The sequence below is a fragment of the Anticarsia gemmatalis genome, chromosome 12, assembly GCF_050436995.1.
Source record: "Anticarsia gemmatalis isolate Benzon Research Colony breed Stoneville strain chromosome 12, ilAntGemm2 primary, whole genome shotgun sequence".
Taxonomy (NCBI): Eukaryota; Metazoa; Arthropoda; class Insecta; order Lepidoptera; family Erebidae; genus Anticarsia; species Anticarsia gemmatalis.
Genome location: NC_134756.1, coordinates 7906953 through 7927329, shown reverse-complemented (window position 1 = coordinate 7927329; position 20377 = coordinate 7906953). Strand labels below are relative to the sequence as shown.

Below are 20377 nucleotides of genomic sequence, written 5' to 3'. Positions count from 1 at the left end.
CGCCGCAACTAACAGATGGCGTTGTAGTTCGTAACACGTAATCAAATTAATTGGTTGCATCAAATAAATAAATTGGATAGCTATGAAACAAACTAGGTATGTGGTAGGTTTTAAAAAATAAACAACGGATGATATATAAAAAATAATTACGGGTTACGCGGTTTCGGACGTATCATCGCAAGTATACCTACATTATTACGCGTTTGAAGAGCTCCGGCGCAGATAGGTCTGTCTGTATCTATAATAATATTCTGAATCCAGACGGGCAATGGTCAGTCTATAATAAGGTATTATATTTTACACTGTAAACTGGTACGGATACAGACGAGAGCGGAAAGAAGGTAACCACAGGAAATCAGGCTTGCCTGAGCCTGTGTCACACTGTGTGCCCTTCGGGTCCCTTTCGTAAATAACCATTAGATTACAAAAGAGTTGTTAGCATTTTTATGTGTAGGTGTATCGAGTGCTTTGCAATTCGCGTGCTCAAACGAATAAGCAACAGTACGAAATTCACGCGAGCAGAGCCGCACGGGTCAGCTAGTCGATAATAAAAAAGGGGAAAAGTTTGCAGGATGTTCAGTGATTAAGTAGTTCAGTTACCAGACTAGTGTAACTTGTTAGTTCGTTTGTAACCAAGTTATTTACAACCGAACCTAATAACCGAAATAATTATACATGTGGAGTTAATAATTTGGTAAGTAGTTGACTAAAAAGTAGAGTTATTCATGGAAACCTGTGGAAATGAATGTTTGAAGTACCTACTGATTAGAAAAAATATTTATGGATAGGCACGTTACGCACTAACACCTGTGTAGAAAGATATTATTTATACTTACAAGTACCTAGGTACTTACGTTATATAAATTATGTGGTACGAGCAGCCGGCACAAGCCCCGGCTTCGCCTCGATTATACCTTGTTAACCTTTGCAACTTACACACTGCAATGTTCCTCAAAAATCACTCCATCTGTAGCCAAAAACCGCATGAAAATTCGATCTTTAGAATTAGAGTTTAAGTATCACAAACAGGCAGGCACACGGCAAGGGTATTAGGGAAATTTGTTTTATAATACGTAACGATTAGTCAAAAAAAAAGAACATTGCTTTTTATATAAGTCGGTTTAATTTATCATTCTTCAATAAGATTTCTCTTCACACACAATCATCACATACAAATTATATGTTATAATATTTTCTTTCGATCGCATCACACTTTCTTATTTTCTATCTCATCAGTACATAACTATTTTATCACATTAGCGACACGCAGTAATTAGTTACCTGCTGTCATAATTAAACTCACGCCACTTTATACAACTCTGAGAAAATCAAATTACTTTACTTACATACTACTTAGTATTTTGTACGGTATATAAAATACCGATTCTTGTGCCTTCGAATCTAGTTCAATCGGGTACTCAATATGCTTTCAAATTCTATACATTGATACTCACATCCTAAATGCTTAAACTGTGAAGTCCCACTATTATTGTGTGGTGGGTTGGAATAATATGGATTCGCTAGAATTATAATTATTAATGAATAAATAACTTTAATGCTCGCTTCTGGCCATTTAGCGGCAGAATTTGCTTCCCCATCAAGTCTATGTTCCCTTCTCTAATATTCCTTTACTACATAATAAATCATTTCTTGGAGTCAGATCGTATCTTTTTGCCAAATTGTTCACCTTCTTCTATAGTCGTTGTGAGTTCACAACCTTTTGTTTCAGGTAAAACAAATGTTACAAAGGCAGCTATTAACGGTACTATAGCGAAAGCAACTGGAGGCATCCACAAGGCCTGATCTCTTAAACCTATAACGAATGGAGCTATCATAGAACCTATTCTCGCTGACATTGATGATATACCGATTGCAGCATTACGAACGACGGTAGGGAACAGCTCTGTACAGTACAAATATACAACTACGAAGACAATAAAGCTGGCTACTACGCCAATACTCGCGAAAACCACTGATCCTATACCTTCAGGTATAAAAGCTAATATGAACAAACAAACTGCACAGATCAGGTGGAATATTATCACGATTGTTTTTCTGCCTATGCATTTCATTATAGGTATAGCCGCTATAGTGCCAATTAATGTGAAACTGGCACTGCACGCGACATTGACGAAGGCATTGCCACTCAGTTGGCCTACGTACTGCGATACACCATAGAAACAATAGCTACAAGCTAGCCAGTTGAACGCCATTGCAATACTATTCTTCCTCAAGTTTGGAGTGCGGAAAAGGTCAAATAAGTTTCCTTTCTTCAGTTGATGTTTTTCAATAGCCGCTTGATAGGCTTCAACGTCAGCTTTGATATTTTCAGTGGGACGTTTGTTTCTGCAAATAATAATGGATGTTAGCATGATAAATTGCTTATGTATTTTATTGTACTACGTATCGTTTTAGAAAACTTACACTTTAGCAACTCGCTCCAGGAGTACGATGGCCTCTTCTGTTCTTTTCATTGCTATTAACCATCTTGGCGTTTCAGGAACCAAGAAGAAATAAATGAGCAAAATTATAACGGGTACAGATATTGCCAATTGGAAATCAGAGTAATCTCTGCAGAAGTAGGCAAATACGGGTACCAGCATATGGCCCAAATTGAATGGTATCTGATAGACTGCTGAAATCACATCTCTGTACTGTGTTCCGACGAATTCCATAACGATCACGAATCCTGTTACCATTGTACCTCCAACTGACATCCCGACTAAAAAGCGTAAAAATGTGAAAGACCAGAAATCTGGCACATAAGCAGCTGCTACTCCGGCAGCTATCTGGATAACTACTGCCAACAGAAGAGGACTCTTACGACCGAATCTAAAAAAGATAATCTCTATTAATTAAGTTGCAATAGACGGGATTTTTTTATATTTAGTATTGTTAATGAATGTTACCTCACCTGTCTGAAGCAATTCCAAAAAATACACTGCCCAATAATGTGCCTAACTGAAATAGGGTCTGTGTAAAACTCGTTAGCCACTTCTTGTCGCATATCAAATCCCATTCCATTATAATAGTTCTGCTGAAAACTGACGTATCATACGTCGGATCTGGACATGGGCATGTATTGTTTCCCAATTCGCCGCAAGAGTAAGAAACTTTTGGAGCCAAGAATAGAATAGCCATTTGATGAAATGCTACTGGGAACTTTGTTAGGAAGATGAGCAGACATAGCCAAAGGTGATATTTCCCAAAAGATCCGGTTACTTTTTGTATTAAGTCTCCGGTTACCTCCTTAACAGGAGGCTTTCCTGAAAGCAGCAAAAAGTTTTCCTTGAGTATTAAACATAAACTGTGCCTGCTTGCATGCATATTAAATCTACGATCATGACTTCAGTGTCTTGTAGTGACATCTTCAGTGCCAGTCGTGCCAGACGAAGTTTATTGCGGAAATTAAATCAGTTATCTCATCGTAGAAGGCATGCTATAGCCAGAAATTTGCATTTTTGTAAGTGCTACAAAGGTCAAAGTAGTATACTTCACGCCCGGCTTTATTTCAATACCTGCTTGTATGATCATACACAAACGTACAACATTTTGTCTTTCGTTCTCCCTTTCTCAAAAAGCGTGTAAGTATCAGGTACGACCGAAAATGTTATTGTTTTTGATTAAGAAGAATAATTATACGCAACCGAGCATTATTTTAACAAGGTATCCTTGCAGATTGACACAGTAAACAAAATACTGGTATGAGTAGACCAACAGACACTCATCAAAAAGCAACATAATATACATTAAGATTGATATTTAAGTACGGAACTCTAAAAAAAGCGGTCGTTAGTTGCAAATGGCCTCCAATCATTCAATTGAACTTTTAAAATTCGTTTTATCGTTCAGTTCTATTGTTTCATGAATTAAGATCATTAATTTTAATGCTCCTAATTTGACATGTTACTGTCGCTTCCTATTCAAAATATTTAAAAAATATTACCTACTTGAGTACCTATGTTTAATAATTTAGTAAATAAAACTTGGCATACTTACTTAGCGGTATTGTCTCGAAATACGTGAGATATTCCCTCTGACATTTCAGCTTATCAATTTATTTTTATCTCTTTTCGTATACAAATGACATTTAGCTAGATTATCTTGATAGACATATTACACCATATTACTTTAAAATATTTATTGATAAACAGATAGACTAAGCCATAATTGTGGACCTCCATGGCTGATTGCGCCTATTTAATTAAGTAGGTACTACAGTACCTAACAATCATGTACTAACTAACTAGATATACTTACAATAAAGTTTGTGTGAATAAAACGTTAGAAACTACAAATTATGCCTATTATATAAGAATATCATAAGATAGCATCACACGTAGGTAGCAGTTACCGTACTCCTAGCCTAATCCTATTTTCGCTAACCAAGATCACAATAATTAAGAGTTGGAATTTCAATAATTCTATACAAAAGGGGAATTCCCTGAGTACCCCGATCCCCGAGGCCCCCGTCCCGGAGGACCCCGATTATCTTAACAAACTATTTTAAAAATAAATCGGAGCCCTCCGGGTCGAGGGCCTCGGGGATCGGGGTACTCAGGGAATAACCCATACAAAACATGTAATTTGATCTTGATCTCTCATGTCAATTGTCATGTCAAAAGTTTAAAAGAAGATGACAGTGTTTCCGTGTTGCGGTAAAAATCGTTTAATCAATTTGAATATGCACATCGTGCACAATGCACAATTGCACATGTCTACTTAAACAGTATAATTTCTATGACATATTTCACCACATAGTTTGCACTTCAATCGAGTAAAAACCGCAAAAGATTAAAGTGTAATTTAAAACTTGCAAACAATATCCTATTCTGATTATTCAATGGTAAACCACTTTTCTCGGCCCATGATTGACTAATTAATTGTTTTTTATAATTATCTATTTATTTTTAGAACAAAAGGCTATACCTAAGAATAAAATAATTAGGATAACGAAGAATAGAAAGTCAGCATTACAAGGAAAATCTATTCTAAAGACGGAGTTTAGCAGTTTAATGAAGGTGAGCGGTTATTATTTTGAATCCTTGATCACGCACCTCTGACATTTTTGTCTTTTCTTACTAAAGAATATTATAGCTAGTAACTATTTTAACGTTAATGTAAAAATACAGATTATGTTATGTTTAATGTAACTCCCATGTTAAGTATGATGACTTCCTTTCTCCCAGATAGGTACTACATAAAATGATGCAATAAAATATGTATGTGAAAAGTGAGAATTAACGCTTTGATAATAATGATGTTTTTTAAACAACTCTCGCATTAATTTAATCTTAGCTTGCGGGGACTTTAACCAACATACAAATATCGGGCACATCCGCAATTAACTATTGAGGAACGCAACACGTAATAAGAACACTATTTTGTCTCCTATGGGAATTGAATCCCCAACCTGAGCAGGCATTGTGTTTAAAGCTGTTAAACCCAATGACTTACGCTTACTGACTATGTTAAAATATTTGGCAGGGTTTCCTTACGTGAATTTTGTTCTAAACTCTTTTTCTGTGAGTAATTTTATGTCCAGCACTGGGTGGAAAGAGAGCAAGTAAAAAATACAATTTACTATGCCCGTAATTTAAAATTAAGATCATAAACAGTACTCCTTTCCGGAACCTGGAAGTTTTGACATCCTGATTGACCTTTTCATTGTCTTTCTATAATTGTTTACGCAATACAGTGGGAACATTGTCAATAAATTATTGATAAATAAACGTATTATTTGCTGAAGTTAAGTGACCTGTGCAAACAAGTATGAACGTAGAAGTCTTATTATGACTGATACAATTACCAATATTATCTATTTGTGCGTCAAGAACGACTAGTATTACAAAAGCTAAGACTAACTATAAAATTAACCTTTTAGACAGACGTTCGTGACATATATTTGTCTTTTTTCTACATAAAAGTTTTGTGGGAAAACTACCCCTGTGAGTAAGAGTAAGATAACACGGGGCGTGATAATTCCAGGTCATGTAGAAGTCGTACTGATAACACGTTGGATGTGTTTAGAGATATTGTTGTTATTATTACTTTCCACTAGCATTTACGTACCCCATTAAATGTAAACTGTTTAACTTTAAAGTTCTGTTCAAATAATTTATGTATTTTTCGTCGTGCTTGCATAAATGTTATCCTACTACATTTATGTGCGATTCTGGATGACAGGAAGAACTATGAGGGTGTCAAATTATTTCATAACAAATATTTCATTATGTAACATACTAGAATTGAACTAGTTACAAAGTTTATTCACCTCTTCAATTGTTAGTGTAAATGTGCGTGAATAAGTAGAGCTACTACTTATAATAGTGCACCGGTAGTTAGTTTTGGAAACAAAATTGTTGCACCCAATGTTTAAATTAAACGTTTGCAGTGTCTTTTGTAAACTGAGTAGGTATACGAGCTTGTTTTTAATTTTACTTTTGATGACACTGACAATGGATATACTAATTTTAAAACCGTTCTTATACTCAGATCGGGATATGATGGCTTTGTCTGATCATTACTTTACGATCCCCTCTTCCTTCACCTCTTCTTTCTAAAGAGTTTCAGTTAGCTAATCAATCGAATATTTATAGATTTCTTAATTTATTGGCTATCACTTATTTCAGATGGATTAACCGACATACTAGCCTAACTAGCTATGAAACTGGCCTGAAGTCTATTATCACATAAGTGTTAGCGACTGAACGGGAAATTAGATGGACATACTTATTCAAAAGGGATTCCACGTTTTACATTAAATTCACAATGCGCGACATTGACTTTGTATTTCCCTGAACCTCCAAATGGAGTAAGCCATTTTAAAACCTCTGTTATTACGATCAAGTCAACATAAAAGTTATCATAGACGTGTTAATGAGATTTTCAATGACCTAAGTAGAAGTACTTATTTAGTTATTAATTTACTTTACGATTCGAGGTAAAGAGGTTCCGCCGCGTTAAATTACTTAACTGCAGTTTCTTTTTAAATTAGCCACCTTTGAGATTAATGAAGGTATTTTTATTGTGTTCCATAGTGAAAGAATTTATCTTTTTCTTAAAAGGAATCACTAATTTAGCATTATTGTTGTTATTTAAATGACGATGTTAGTATGTATCAGTAAATGTTATAGTAAACAAGAACAACGACAGGCAAGAGGCGCGGTGAATTAATAAACTTATGTAAAAGCCTATTGAAACATTTAGGAATTTGCAATATGTACTTTTAGTTTCTCATTGTCAATGCTAATAGCCAAGGTTCTAAATATTGAGGTCGACACGCGAAGCAGATACACTGACTTTCACTCAATCAAGTTCAATCAATTGCCTTACCATTTTGATCTTGCATTTCCATCACAGCACTTGTTATCTTTTTATCACTTAAGGTTTACGAGGTATTATCATTCACTATGTTCAGTGGCACTTGTTTCTGGCGATCCAGCGTTCCGGCCGAGTTGCGGTTGCAAACTGACAAGATGTTGGATGGAATGGAACTGAGTGTTGCGCCCGCGCCGCAGCACAGCCGTTCTCTTGACGTTATCAGTGGTATTTGTTTAGCGGAAGCTATTTTATGTAAATTACTATTCATTGAGATTAGTTAGTATTTGACTTACTTTGAACCTGTTGCGGCCGGCGACCTTGCTTGTCTTTCTGGTCAATTTTGTGCAACGAGTAGATACTTTTAGGATTATCTGGATCAGTCTAATGTTTGCCCTTTGTTCTTAAAAACGGCTAGGATCTTCCTATGAACTGCCCTATAACCACTGATATGTATAAAAATGTATATGTGTCCCTAGGTTTTTGTATCTACTAGTCACGAACAATCGGGAAAATAGTGGAATTCACGCGCTTGTGTGTGGGAATCGAACTCAAGCACCAGTCACCGCGCATTTTACATTGCAAAATGAGTAATCGACTGCCAATTGACTACTCAACTGTGTTCTGCACGCCTCGCACGTGCAAACTCAGGTGAAAGCTGAATGTCTTAAAGAAAAAAAAAGCTTTTTGAAGATATTTAAGAACTGGTTTTTGGTATGTTCTTGCATGCAAAATTCGTATGAATAGATTTTGTGCAAATTACCTGCATTCTTATCTTTATATAAATAAATATAATCAATGAATAAAGTTGAAGGGTGTATTTACAATTTAAATTACGGTTTCTTACTTACTAAAACTTTGAACACTTGTTTCAAACTTTGTACCTTATGTAGGTCCGGTTCGTTTGCTCCAGCTTATCACCGAAACGTCCGGAGATTATAAGCAGAATTTGACATGCAGATAAATGGTCGAAGTACCAACCTAAATTATTATTTTTTCCTGCTTTTTTTGTAAGGTAGGTAGTTGCTATCCGTGGAAGTTAAACCGCAAAGAACAACTGGTAATAAGTACGTATTTGAAATGTCTAAAGTAGGTCTGTACCTAGGTCTGTTTAGAATAAATCTTTACGTCCAAGTTCTGCGGTCAATGACAGCCAGTAGTTGCTGGTCTGGCTCTGCTCGGTGGCGTAAATAATAAAGTCGGGATGTGCTTAGCAAGTAATTTCTTCGACACCTTAACTGAGTGGGCTAAAGGAATAAGCAGCATGCAACTTTTTAGCATTTGTAGTCCACATGAAGCGATAGCTAACAAGGTAAGCCTACCACCGAATAGTGGTAAGAATTGTTATAATATTACTTAACGTGTATCATTAGGTATTCCGTGGCATTACTTTGTTCCGGTTTGAAGGTACCGCGCCTAGCAAAAAAATGTAATAGGAATATGAAAATAATAAAACGTCTCAAGGCCATTAGTTAGTGCATGAAAAATGCCTGCGGTATGACCTTTTAATTAAACTCGGTGATCGCAGTTAGTCATACCGACTTTTATTGTATCTACCTAAGTGTCTAAACAATACTTACTTTCATTAATAAAAAACGTATTTTTGTTGATTATATCTACACTATATTTACATCGAAGTAACAATCCCTACAAAACTAGTTAAGTACTAATAGTTTTTATTTTCTACTTAATAAACATAGGTAGGTAGGTACCTACCATATTCCTACTGTGAATATTGTTAGCAACAGTCACAATTACTAATACTGGATCAAACCAATTACCGGCTTACTTTACGCATAAAAGAGAGCATTAGGTACCTAGATCTCTAGCGTGGAAAGTTATTATTGTTCTAGTCTCGCAGACTATTTACTGTAGGTGCTTACGACCTTACGTCATTAGGTTACAGTTGCAATCTTAATGATATTTTAGAAATGTTTATTGTAAAATGACCCCTGATAAGTTATGACGCAACAACTCTCGTTGCTGGATACAAGTCGGGATACTTATGTCCAATTTGGCCACACCCACGTAATGATAACATAGTTTATAAATATCATCATAGCAATAATAACAGAACGTTGTGTACACACCCACAGAAAAAACAGTCATCACAAGATTATAGCTGACTAGCTGACCCGCGCAACTTCGCTTGCGTCACATAAGAGAATCATAATTTTCCCCGTTTTTGTAACATTTTTCACTAGTACTCTGCCCCTATTGGTCGTAGCGTGATGATATATAGCCTATAGTCTTCCTCGATAAATGGGCTATCTAACACTGAAAATTTTTCAAATCGGACCAGTAGTTCCCGAGATTAGCGCGTTCAAACAAACAAACTCTTCAGCTTTATACAGTGGCGTAACTATATCGTTCGAGGCCCGTGGCAAATTCATCGAAATCCGTCGGCCTCCTCCCCCAATATAAGAAAGTTGAAATGTATGATAATTAAAAAATTGGGAGTTGGGATTCTCCTATGATCGGGGGCCCCTTCCGGCTGGGGGCCCGTGGCATTTTGCCGACTTGCCACCCTGTAGTTACGCCACTGGCTTTATAATATTAGTATAGATAGGTAGGTTTATCATACCGGGTTCAGTCTGTAGGGTGCCGCACTTGAGTTACAAGATCGTTGCGAACGACGGATTATTTTGAATTCGACGACCAGTAAACTTCTCAGTTTTAAAGAAGGTAGGCACTGTTAGTGCATTCAAGCTTAGCTGGTACCACGGGGATCGTTAGTCACCCCAGTAACTACTGATACCAATAATATAATAATGCAACGGGACTTAAACGCAATTAAAAATTTAAGGTTAGGATACCTCATTTGTTTACTCGACGTTTTTTACTGATACAAATATTATGCAGAAATCAGAACATTATCAATTAGGTAATTACTTTCTTCCTGACAAGATGAATCTTAATTATACCTAAATAAAATTGGATTAAATAATTGTAAAGTATTATGTTCTATATTATTTTAATGTGACTGCATGATGTAAACTACTGTTTTTTATGTCAAAACCTGTGAAAATTAAAAATCATTGACTTTAATTGCTGGTAACATTACATAATGGCTCCCGCCAATGAGCGTTGACGAGTGGACGGATATGGATTATTCTATTGTGTCAACTGTGTCAATAGCTGTCAAGTGTCAAAGTTGTAAAAATTGTTTGAATGAATATTGGGTTTGAATAAAAATATTGCTGATTTAGCGGATTTTAAAGATAACCCTTACATATTAGTTGATAAATTCGTTTGATTGCAAGCAAAACCAAGCTCATCTTAGTTTGCAGCAGGATTGTTTTGGGCGGTTTTAAAAAAATTGAGGTTTCAAAGATTATATTTAAGCTGGGAAAGCAGTTTTTTTTATTGTTACTATTACACCGTTTGAATGGTTTTTATCGATAATAACTTCAAACTTAATCATGCTTCTAAAAGTATAGATAATTACAACATCTCGTTTGTAACTAAGAATGCTTTTTCCACGGAGTAAATATCATTATTTAAACATGGATTTTAGTGCTCAAAATCCTACCTCAATAAATGGGCTTAGTCTTGCGGCTCGACGCAACGATGTAGTTAATGTGGCAAAGCTACTTAAAAAACTAAACCCTAATTGTGTGGATAATAGGGGATGGACTTGCTTACATGAAGCAGCTAACAGTGATAGCTACGAGAGTATGAAGTTGATATTAAAAAACAAAAAAACAAGAAAACTGGCTGAGACTCATGAGGGACATACCGCACTATACTTAGCATGTAAGAATAAATGTTCACTTAAAACAGTAAAAGCTTTACTTGTCTCTGCACCTGACATAGTCCATTACTGTAGCACAGAGGGAGTGACTCCACTTCACATCGCAAGTTCCCAGGGTAATGTGGAGTTAATACAACTTTTGTTAAAATATGGCGCTCCAATAGATGCACAGGATTTTGATGGTGACACTCCATTGCATGAGACTATTCTATCTCATCGGCATGAGGCCATGGTGACTCTGTTGTATGCTGGTGCCGATCCTGAGATAACGAATCATCCTGGTCTATATACTCCCTTCCATTTGGCATGTACCAGGGATTATCTACCAAATGTTGAAAGCTTGTTTCCATTTGTCTCTGACATCAATCAGAGCACACTCTCAGGGGACACTCCTTTACATTATGCCTTGCTGGGAATGAGTCAGCGTACAGCACATTTCTTACTGGATCATGGAGCTGATCCACATATAAAAAATGCTGTTGGGCATATGGCTATTGATTTAGCAGTGAACACAGGTGCTGCATGTGTATTACAAAGATTACTGCAGGTTACTGACGAGGAGCAAATTTCCAAGGATATTATAGCAGAGGCTTGTAAACCTCATATATTTAATTTCCCTGTATTAGAAACTTTATTAACTAGTGATTTGGGTCCAGATTTTTTTTATATTGTCAAGTCGTTTAATACAGAAATGATACAAGATGATTTTCTCCCATTTAAGTACCTTACTAATGCACCATTAAATCATTACCTGTATATATGTGGATATATTCATAAGCAATCACCAGAAAAGTTTAGAGAATTCTTTTATTTATTTTTAATGAAAGGAGTACATGTAAATGCTTATAATACAACAGAATGTCCGCCACTAGTGTATGTACAGTTTATAAACTATAAGCTTAGTCCAACATGCTTTCTTGAGGTAAGTTCATTCTATAACTATAATTATACATCAAAGGCAGAAGTAGAAAGGCAGGGTATCAAAGTAGCAATATATTATTACTGTTATCATTACTAGTTTAATGCTACACATGTCATGCTGTATCAACTGCATGTTTGGTGCAGTGGTGGCGCGGTCACCTCGCCGCAAGAATCGAAGCGCCGCATGTGGTTGGGTTTGAATCCTACCCAGGACAAATTTTTGTGTGATGAGTACAAGTATTTGGTCTGAGCCTGGTTGTCAATTTATCTATAGCATATATTTAGAAGTATATAAGTATGTTTATCAGTTATTTGGTTACCATAGTACAACCTGTGCTTAGTTTGGAATCAAACTGGACCATGTGTGAGTTGTCCAATAATATTTAAATATTTATGTTTATAACTGAGTATTATCATAAGAATTGAATTCAGGATGTAAAGAGTTGTGAGTTTATATTAAAAAATATCAGAGTTGACTGAAGGCCTCAGGTCATCTTTCTCTAATGCCCAGATAATAACCGAGATGTGTAGTGGAGTGCTGTAATAACTTGAACTTGGTTCTTTTTTTTTATAGGTATTTAAAATACTCATAGATAATGGTTGTGATGTAGACTACTGCAGCTTTGGGAGAAGGTTTTACAAGGATATTAGTATATCTGATGCATTCCTGATAGCTTTGAGAGTTTACCCCGCAGCTGCTCCAGTCATGATGCCATACAGTCTCTACAATGAGCCAGGGACTTATCTACTGTATGCTATAGAAAATAACATTATAGATGTTTTTTCACTTCCAGTAAGTACAATTTATTTTATATACATATTTGTTATACCTAAGTATCTATTTAAAAAAGGCAGGTTTTCTGAAGCTTAACAGGGAAATTATCTATCAAGAATGCCTTCTTTGAGCATAGATTTCAATATGCGCTAAATTAAATTAATGTTATATGCAAAGTGTATTTTCTTTTACAAATTTCTGTTATATTTTCAGATGCAGGGACAGATATTATCTTTGATTGATAAAGATTATTGCAATGATAAAGCGGTCTCACTTCAATACACAGTGCCACGTTTGAAGCATCTATGTCGATACAAAATTCGTAGTATTTTCAGACATAAAACGATTGGTGGAACATATAAGACTAGTCAATTTTTTGATGATGTTAAACAGTTACCTTTGCCTCCGCTGATACAAAAATATTTAATTTACATTGAAACCTAAAAAAATAAAAAACACTTGTGGTCACTTTTTGTTTACTGTGATATAATTTACTCTTTGCATTTACTGAGTAGATAATAATTATGAGGACTAGGTAATGATATATTTGAAATTCAATGCACAAGTAACGTTTTCACTGGTTGGATAGGAAACCTAGTGAAGTGAAACATTTCGGAAGTAGGTAGGTAGTCTTGTGATATTATGAAGATATTAAGAAATGTGCTACATAATATATGTATGAAATGAAAAATGCTTTGAAAGCACTGTATTTTAGCATTTACTCAATAAATAAAAGCTTATATTCCTTATGTACTTTTTATTTACCTATAGCTGTTTTTTACCATATGATTTTAAATCAAAGTATTTTGTTCACGTTATCCTCATTATTTCCCGGGCCAGTTTTGGGCCTTCCGCCACACTGCTAACCTAGTAACTCGAGCAACTGTAGCTTGTTTGCCAGACATCCTGGTTTTCTTTATATTTTCGGGAGTATGTGCACATTGCGCATTGTTTTACAGATTGCTAGTAGTTCATAATATAATCTAGACTACGAATTTTCTTTGTTAAGTACTTATAATTGTTACCCACTATGAAGAAAAAATGTATGATTTAGCAGTAAAAAAGTTTATTTAACATAATATAATAAAATAATTTATTCACAATATTGTCTTTGCTTACATACTTTACACATAGTTATTTAAAAAATCAACTATACATATAATATTTCACCTCTATGCAATATGGTTATGTATTTAGCGTATTATCTCTTTACTTCTTAAAATTAGCTCCATTTGCCATGTGTTCTTCTATTTCAGCGACACTGAAAGAACAAAAACACGCTCATTACCTACTTTATTTTCCCTCTTGTACAGATTCAGATAAGTGTGAATATCGGCAACACGATAATTTAAAAATTACATATTGAATTTTAAAAACTAATAAACGAGTTTCAACGACTGCGGCAACATTGAGACGGCAGTCTGCAGTTTACCACCTGACTTGATGTAATGTAACGCAAGAAATTAAGAATTTGCTGCCCATATTTGTAGGTACAATAAAATCTTCGTTCAAAATCGACGCAGTAAATTTACTGGAATAGTGTAAGGTTGCTTTTCTTCCGATGTTACGAGACCGCGTACGAGTACACAATATTCTAAGGGACACAGCACAGCGAAGTTCATATGCACGGAAGATGTGCCCTTATAATATATCATCAGCGTCGGAGTAAGGTAAGCCTATTAGTTCTTCTAGCATTTATAATATTGCGGGTTGCAGATTAGGTACTTACGTTCTTGGTACAAAGGTCAGGTTTTCGACGCCTTGTTCAGTGATGAGCACGTCATCTTCAATACGAACTCCACCGAAGTTACGGAACTGGTCTACACGGTCCCAGTTAAAGAAGACTGATACATCCGGGTTGTTTTTAGCGCCATCCAGCAGCTGCAAGTGTAACGATAAGCACTCGTTAAAATTATGACCAATGAATATTGGTGTTACGAGTTTAACCTAAAAGGATCATCTTTAATCAGATGAATTAATTCGGCGAGTGTTTATTTGCGACTTATAGAATTAGACGTAGGTATTTCGTTATTCAAGATTAGCATGCTAATACATTTTTGGGCGTTGTATTTCTGGTACTCGTGCTTTTGTGGGGCTTAGCATTTCAAAGTATAAATTAGGCAGTTACTCTAGCAATGAAGTAGCAGCCAGGCTCGATGGTGAGTAGCATGCCGGCCAGCAGCGGGCGCGCGGTGCGCAGGCGCGCCAGCGGGCCGGCGGGGCGCGGCGGGCAGTGCGCCAGGTAGCCGCCCACGTCGTGCACGTCCAGCCCCAGCAGGTGGCCCAGCCCGTGCGGCTGCAGCACGCCGTGCACGCCCGCCTGACATAAACAAACACACTTTATAATTATGGAATGTTTTTTTTTTGCTTTAGGACTAATTTCCTAGCTTAAAGATAACCTGTTTGTTATAGTGATAGCTAATGTTCGAAAACGATTGTACATTGTGAGGTGGCGAAAAAAATATTATTGTTAATGGTAATCATAGATGGCGCCACCGACTTTTTATTAATGTTTAAACATGAGCTAAAAATAATTAGTAAGATAACAGAAATAATGAAAAAAGGTAAAATTGCTTGCTATAGTATTTTTTTTATTTCATAGACTGGAATAATAATAACTAATGTGTTTTAAATCATTTGTATTACCTTGATCATATCTTCAACATCACCTTTCAGTAGATTGCCAGTTTTCAAATGTTCCAGCATAGCTCTGTTCGCTGTCAAGTGCATTTCATCCCACATTACCCCTGGCTTAGCCTCTCTGTGAATTAATAAAAGTAATTAGGATTACAACACTTATTGACTAAATGAATGTTGTGTGCTTCACCCAAATACCGTCAATCGTCATTGAGTGATGTAAATCAGATTTTCACTCGAACTCGTGAAAGAATATTTTTTGAGGGCAAGGCTTTACTAAACTAAACTAAACTTTACTAAACTAACTTTACAACTTATAATGTAGGTACCTGATGACAGCATCTCTTCCCGCCAAAACTGCCTCATAGATGAGTTTCTGGTCTTCAGTGAACTTGCCGTTGGCGGGGAATGAACACGTAATGTCAGCGGCGTAGCCCGCGTAGTTACCGCCCATGTCGAACAAACTGAAATAAAAATACAAGAAATTACACTTACAAATGTTTATGTACAAGATTTTTGAGTAATAACCCCTATACTCTAAAATTTCCCCAAATTCTGATGAAAATTTATGTAGAAAACCCATTCGCCGTTGTTTTGTACCTTTATTTTAAAACAACTCTCGCACTAAGAATTGCTTTTATATCATAGGAACTTTTACAATCACACAAGCAACGGACTCAGATCAAAACAGACATAAAACAATGGCGTGGATCGCACAAATATCGGTTACGTGAGGAGATCACACCGGACCTCCCTAGACAAAATCGCGACCAATGCGCCACGAAACCTATCATTGCCTCTGTCATTTGATTGTATAAAAGAGTTATACTTGAATTACACATACCATATATCGCCGTCTTTTATAATCTTGCAGTTAGGTGCACCAGCGTGTCCATAGTGCAGCGTGGCGCCGTTCTCCCCCGAGCCACAGATACATGTGTACGACACGTGGCGACACCCGCCGATACGGTAGCAGTGGTCCAAGAACACCGACTCGCATTGATACTCCTTTAGCTCTGGTTTAGCGTATAACATCACCTGTTATGTAAATGATTTTTTTTAAGACAATATTCTTGATATTCATACATACTTATATCATAAATATTGTTAATCCTTTTTTAATATCAGATAGTAAGAAAAAAACGCTATTTGTTATGATTATACAGAATATACAGGTAGGAATTTAATTCATCCACTTTTTTAACCTACCTAAAAAAAGGGAAGGTTGTCAATTAAAATATGTTGGGAATAAATTATCTTATGCCTGAAATGCCAGGAAATAGAACCCTTTGCTTCTAACAAGTTACCGTTTACCCTAGTTATAAACTGAATATTTCTAAGTTCATAATTAAAAATAAGGTGACTGAATCAATAATTATAATTAATTAAAGAGCTCGTGTATGTAAATAGCAATAAAATGACCTGTTTATGTGCGTCTGATGACACTTTGCACACATATCGCATCACTTCGATTTCCTCCGGAGTCTTGATAACACGCCTGTAATAAACACATTGTATCAATTAACAATGTGTAATAGAATACTGCATACATACCTACATGTGTATGCGGAGGAGAAAATATGATAACGGGTAAATTGTTAGTATAAATTGATACAAATGTGACTGCATGCTGCTTTCAACATTGAGATATTGTTAAAACTTTGTTAGATGAATGCATTAATATTATTTCTTTAGAATAAATGGTAGTTTAGTTATTATAATAGGCAATAAAATAATATTTCACTACAACCATTAAGTCGAGTGTAGTCGACATGGAGTCGAGTAATATGTATACACAATAGAAAACTGTTTTTACATCCTATTGTTGTTATTGATTCGGTTAATTAAATAGGTATTGTAAATATCATAAAATACATGCAACTACTTAGCTTTAATCTTTATAATAGCTATATTATAACAAAATATGTGTTACTATGTATACCAATCACTTGATAATATTGATAAGTGCATTTACATAAGAAAGCCGATAAACGATTAAGCAATTAGGTATATCAAAGATTATATTCATATAGATACTCACAGCTCCGCGATAATAGGGAATAATATTTCGTTGTCCACTTTGAAACTGAAAAAGAAATTTTCATTTTATTCTCTATTCATATTAATACCCTAAAAACACGACATTTTAGTGTAGGTAGTGAAGTTCCTCACTAGGTCCATTAGAATTTCATGATTTCGGGATTTATTGTTACTTTTACGGGTTTACAAGCCCGCACACGATTTAATATAATAATATGGGCTAGCAAATTAATACCCTTATTTTGGGTATGCATAACAATAATTGCCAAAATTAGCCCCTATGTTTTATCTACTAGTTATACTATATTATGTATAGACTGCTAGTAATTTGTTACTGCTAATTGCTTTCTTGATAAGAAAGATGGGGGTGAGGTGAAAGTCTTGTTACGGAGTTTCTAATTGGAATGTTGCATTGTTACAATATTGATAATAGGATTCTATGCAATTTAAATACAGAGTAACCAACTACAAACAAATAGAATTAAATCATGGGTTTCATCTTATACATAGCTAGGTACTTAAAATAATTGATCTTACTCATTGATGCCTTCAAACACTGCCTCCTTGGCTGTTAGACCACTGTCAGTGTTGGTGCCACACTGACGAAAAATAAAAAAATATTTAAAAAAAAGTGAAAAGATATGAAGTAGATTGTTGTGTTGCAAATGTTGAATAACTTACCAAAGTTAATAGTACTTCAGGATTTAGGCTTTTGAGGATATCTCTGAGCTGGAACATAAAGTTTTAATTTCATGTATTAATATAGTATTTTAAATAACTTTTATGAAATTTGGGCAGCAAGGAAGACTATTCTTTTAGTTTTTTTCGAACCTTTCTACCACAGTTTATTATTACTTATAATACAATTTATATTAAATTTTCTTGCCAAATGGTAAAGTTAGCTTGTCAGAGTGCTAGATTCTCTAATACTGAGAGAGTCTACTGTTCTATACTGGAGTAAGTTTTTAAAATTAAATCTTTGTAATAGCCAAGATCAAAAAAAAATGTACAAAGGACCTATACTCAACAGTGGATAGAAATTGAGCTGAATAGATGGATAGATAAATAGAATAGCCATTTCAATAAACCAACTACAGTATACCTCATCAACATAATGCACTTCATCAACAGCATACAGCTTCTTGAAGTCCTCGGTGGTGAGCAGTTTGCCCATCCAGACCTCATACTCTATAGGGAGACGAGGAACAAAGAGTATTGACTTGTTTGTCTTCACATCCAGGGCGAAATAACAGCCCGGTTCACGAACACCACACACCCAGGTGAAATATGCCTCCTGAAAATATACAAAGGATGTAAATGTTTGCAATAATAAAATTATAATAGTATCAGTATGATGGAGGCAAGAGAAATTTGTAAGGATCATACTAAGTGGTGTTCTTTGGACTCTGGACTACCCCTATAGGAAAGAATGTGTGATATTATGTATGTTTTACTGTCTGTTTAATTACACATGCCTATTTAATTTATAATTAAATTTTTATGCTAGTTTACATTAATAACTAATTGTTTATAATCCAATTCATATTCTTATTTAGTCATTCTGTATCTATGTGCCTATATTTAGCTTAGTACATGCATAGAATGTTTAGATAATGCTATCTGCATTTAGTACCTATGCCAGAATCAATGTAAATAGGTTTATAACGATATTATACAAATTATCAGTCATAAATACCTGTCTAAACACATATTGGACATCGGTGTCGTAGTGGCTTACATCCTCGCCTCCTTGCAAAACAACTACTTGCCCACTTTTCAACTTTTCTGCAAGTCGTGCCCTGTTTTTAGCGAACAGGGACAGGGGGACTTCGTAAGTTCCTGGACCCATAGACCACGTAGCTGCCATGTTCGCTGACAAACCAATACTAAACTGCGTTGTCAACCCGCACAGAGCTAGCTTCTGACACGATAAGCGTAAAGTATGTAATTGATGGAGATTACGGTGAACGATATTGTAATTACAGTGCCTAGAATGTCGAAATTTATTCCACGACCACTGTTTACTGATAATACTTAAATATCTAGATCTTATCATTTATAAAGAGTAATTAAGGATTTTTAAAGTTAAACCTAAACAAAAATATTTACATTTTGCGTAACGTTACGGAATCAAAAAAGAATACCGTAAACAATTTGGGAAAACGTTAAGTGTCACATTAACAGACTATAAACTACAATATTAGTTATTAAGAGTTACATCGGCTGTGAAGAGCAATCAATATTGATATATTTACCTTTAATGGAAATGAAAACTATTTTTGGAGGCTCTTATGACGTTGTTGTGTAGTAAAAAGCAACGGTATTTATATGAAAACAAAGTATATTTAGTACGGAACCTTACACATTTCTTGAATTTACGTTATGACAACACATCATCTGTCAAGTGTCAGTTCTGAGTGTTCTGACAAATCCTAGCTGGCTGGTACAATGCTGGCAATACCGATTACGGTACATTACGAGTTCGAGCCTTTTAAGCAAATAGACAATGCTATTCTAGAACATATAGTAAGTTTTTGCTACTCTCCACTAGATGGCATAGCTTGTATTAAAACAGCCAGTTAGTGTTTTGTGGCAGGCACCATAAACAATAATAATATAATGAAAATAAACATTGAGGCATGTGTTTTGTTGTTATTAATATTACCTACACGGACTATGATATCGTTACTGTTCAACTACCAACAATGATGAGTAATTACTGATAATTACTCTATATTTCCACGCATCGGTTTAATTCCGGATGTTAGTGTAAACTGCCTAATTGAAATAAAATGTTGTTATTCAGTAACGACAAGTCTTAATTAGTACGTTATTATTATATCTTAACATGTAATATTTCGTTAGTTACATTATAATAATATGTAACTAAATAATAATAAAGGTTTTGTTTACTTAAATAGAGTAGGCAC

At 35.3% G+C, this 20377-nt stretch overlaps 3 protein-coding genes across 7 annotated transcripts; 1 reads left to right on the top strand and 2 right to left on the bottom strand.

Annotated features, from left to right (window-relative positions):
- Positions 1–1108: 1108 nt before the first annotated feature.
- On the bottom strand, positions 1109–7501 carry LOC142977162 (organic cation transporter protein-like). The gene is made up of 4 exons (XM_076120902.1): positions 7336–7501; positions 2915–3266; positions 2425–2832; positions 1109–2346 (listed from the first exon to the last, which is right to left on the bottom strand). The coding sequence occupies exons 1-4, from the start codon at positions 7355–7357 to the stop codon at positions 1644–1646; spliced, it is 1485 nt and encodes a 494-aa protein (XP_075977017.1). The 5' UTR covers positions 7358–7501; the 3' UTR covers positions 1109–1643.
- Positions 7502–8363: 862 nt separating this feature from the next.
- On the top strand, positions 8364–13515 carry LOC142976995 (uncharacterized). Of its 5 annotated transcripts, none has more exons than XM_076120650.1 (4): positions 10432–10644; positions 10949–11996; positions 12570–12788; positions 12984–13515. In XM_076120650.1, the coding sequence occupies exons 2-4, from the start codon at positions 10998–11000 to the stop codon at positions 13212–13214; spliced, it is 1449 nt and encodes a 482-aa protein (XP_075976765.1). In that variant the 5' UTR covers positions 10432–10644; positions 10949–10997; the 3' UTR covers positions 13215–13515. The 5 variants fall into 5 exon arrangements, with proteins under 5 accessions (XP_075976768.1, XP_075976765.1, XP_075976764.1 ...); XM_076120649.1 differs by having other exon boundaries at positions 10838–11996; XM_076120651.1 differs by having other exon boundaries at positions 10456–10473.
- A 304-nt stretch (positions 13516–13819) lies between these two features.
- Dip-C (dipeptidase C) lies at positions 13820–19585 on the bottom strand. The gene is made up of 12 exons (XM_076120654.1): positions 19144–19585; positions 18550–18741; positions 18129–18176; positions 17985–18046; positions 17449–17493; positions 16830–16905; positions 16252–16445; positions 15737–15871; positions 15417–15531; positions 14899–15090; positions 14500–14651; positions 13820–14031 (listed from the first exon to the last, which is right to left on the bottom strand). The coding sequence occupies exons 1-12, from the start codon at positions 19501–19503 to the stop codon at positions 13980–13982; spliced, it is 1623 nt and encodes a 540-aa protein (XP_075976769.1). The 5' UTR covers positions 19504–19585; the 3' UTR covers positions 13820–13979.
- Positions 19586–20377: the final 792 nt, after the last annotated feature.

Coding starts and splice junctions, on each gene's coding strand:
- LOC142977162 (XM_076120902.1), bottom strand. CDS start 7,357: ATGGAAATGCAAGATCAAAATG. Junction 3,267..7,335: donor GGAAATGCAAGATCAAAATG/GTAAGGCAATTG, acceptor TGCTGCTTTCAG/GAAAGCCTCCTGTTAAGGAG. Junction 2,347..2,424: donor CTGGAGCGAGTTGCTAAAGT/GTAAGTTTTCTA, acceptor TATTATTTGCAG/AAACAAACGTCCCACTGAAA.
- LOC142976995 (XM_076120648.1), top strand. CDS start 10,791: ATGCTTTTTCCACGGAGTAAATATCATTATTTAAACATGGATTTTAGT. Junction 11,997..12,569: donor GTCCAACATGCTTTCTTGAG/GTAAGTTCATTC, acceptor TTTTTTTTATAG/GTATTTAAAATACTCATAGA. Junction 12,789..12,983: donor TAGATGTTTTTTCACTTCCA/GTAAGTACAATT, acceptor TTATATTTTCAG/ATGCAGGGACAGATATTATC.
- Dip-C (XM_076120654.1), bottom strand. CDS start 19,503: ATGATAAGATCTAGATATTTAAGTATTATCAGTAAACAGTGGTCGTGG. Junction 18,742..19,143: donor TCCAATATGTGTTTAGACAG/GTATTTATGACT, acceptor GTATATTTTCAG/GAGGCATATTTCACCTGGGT. Junction 18,047..18,128: donor CTGAAGTACTATTAACTTTG/GTAAGTTATTCA, acceptor ATTTTTCGTCAG/TGTGGCACCAACACTGACAG.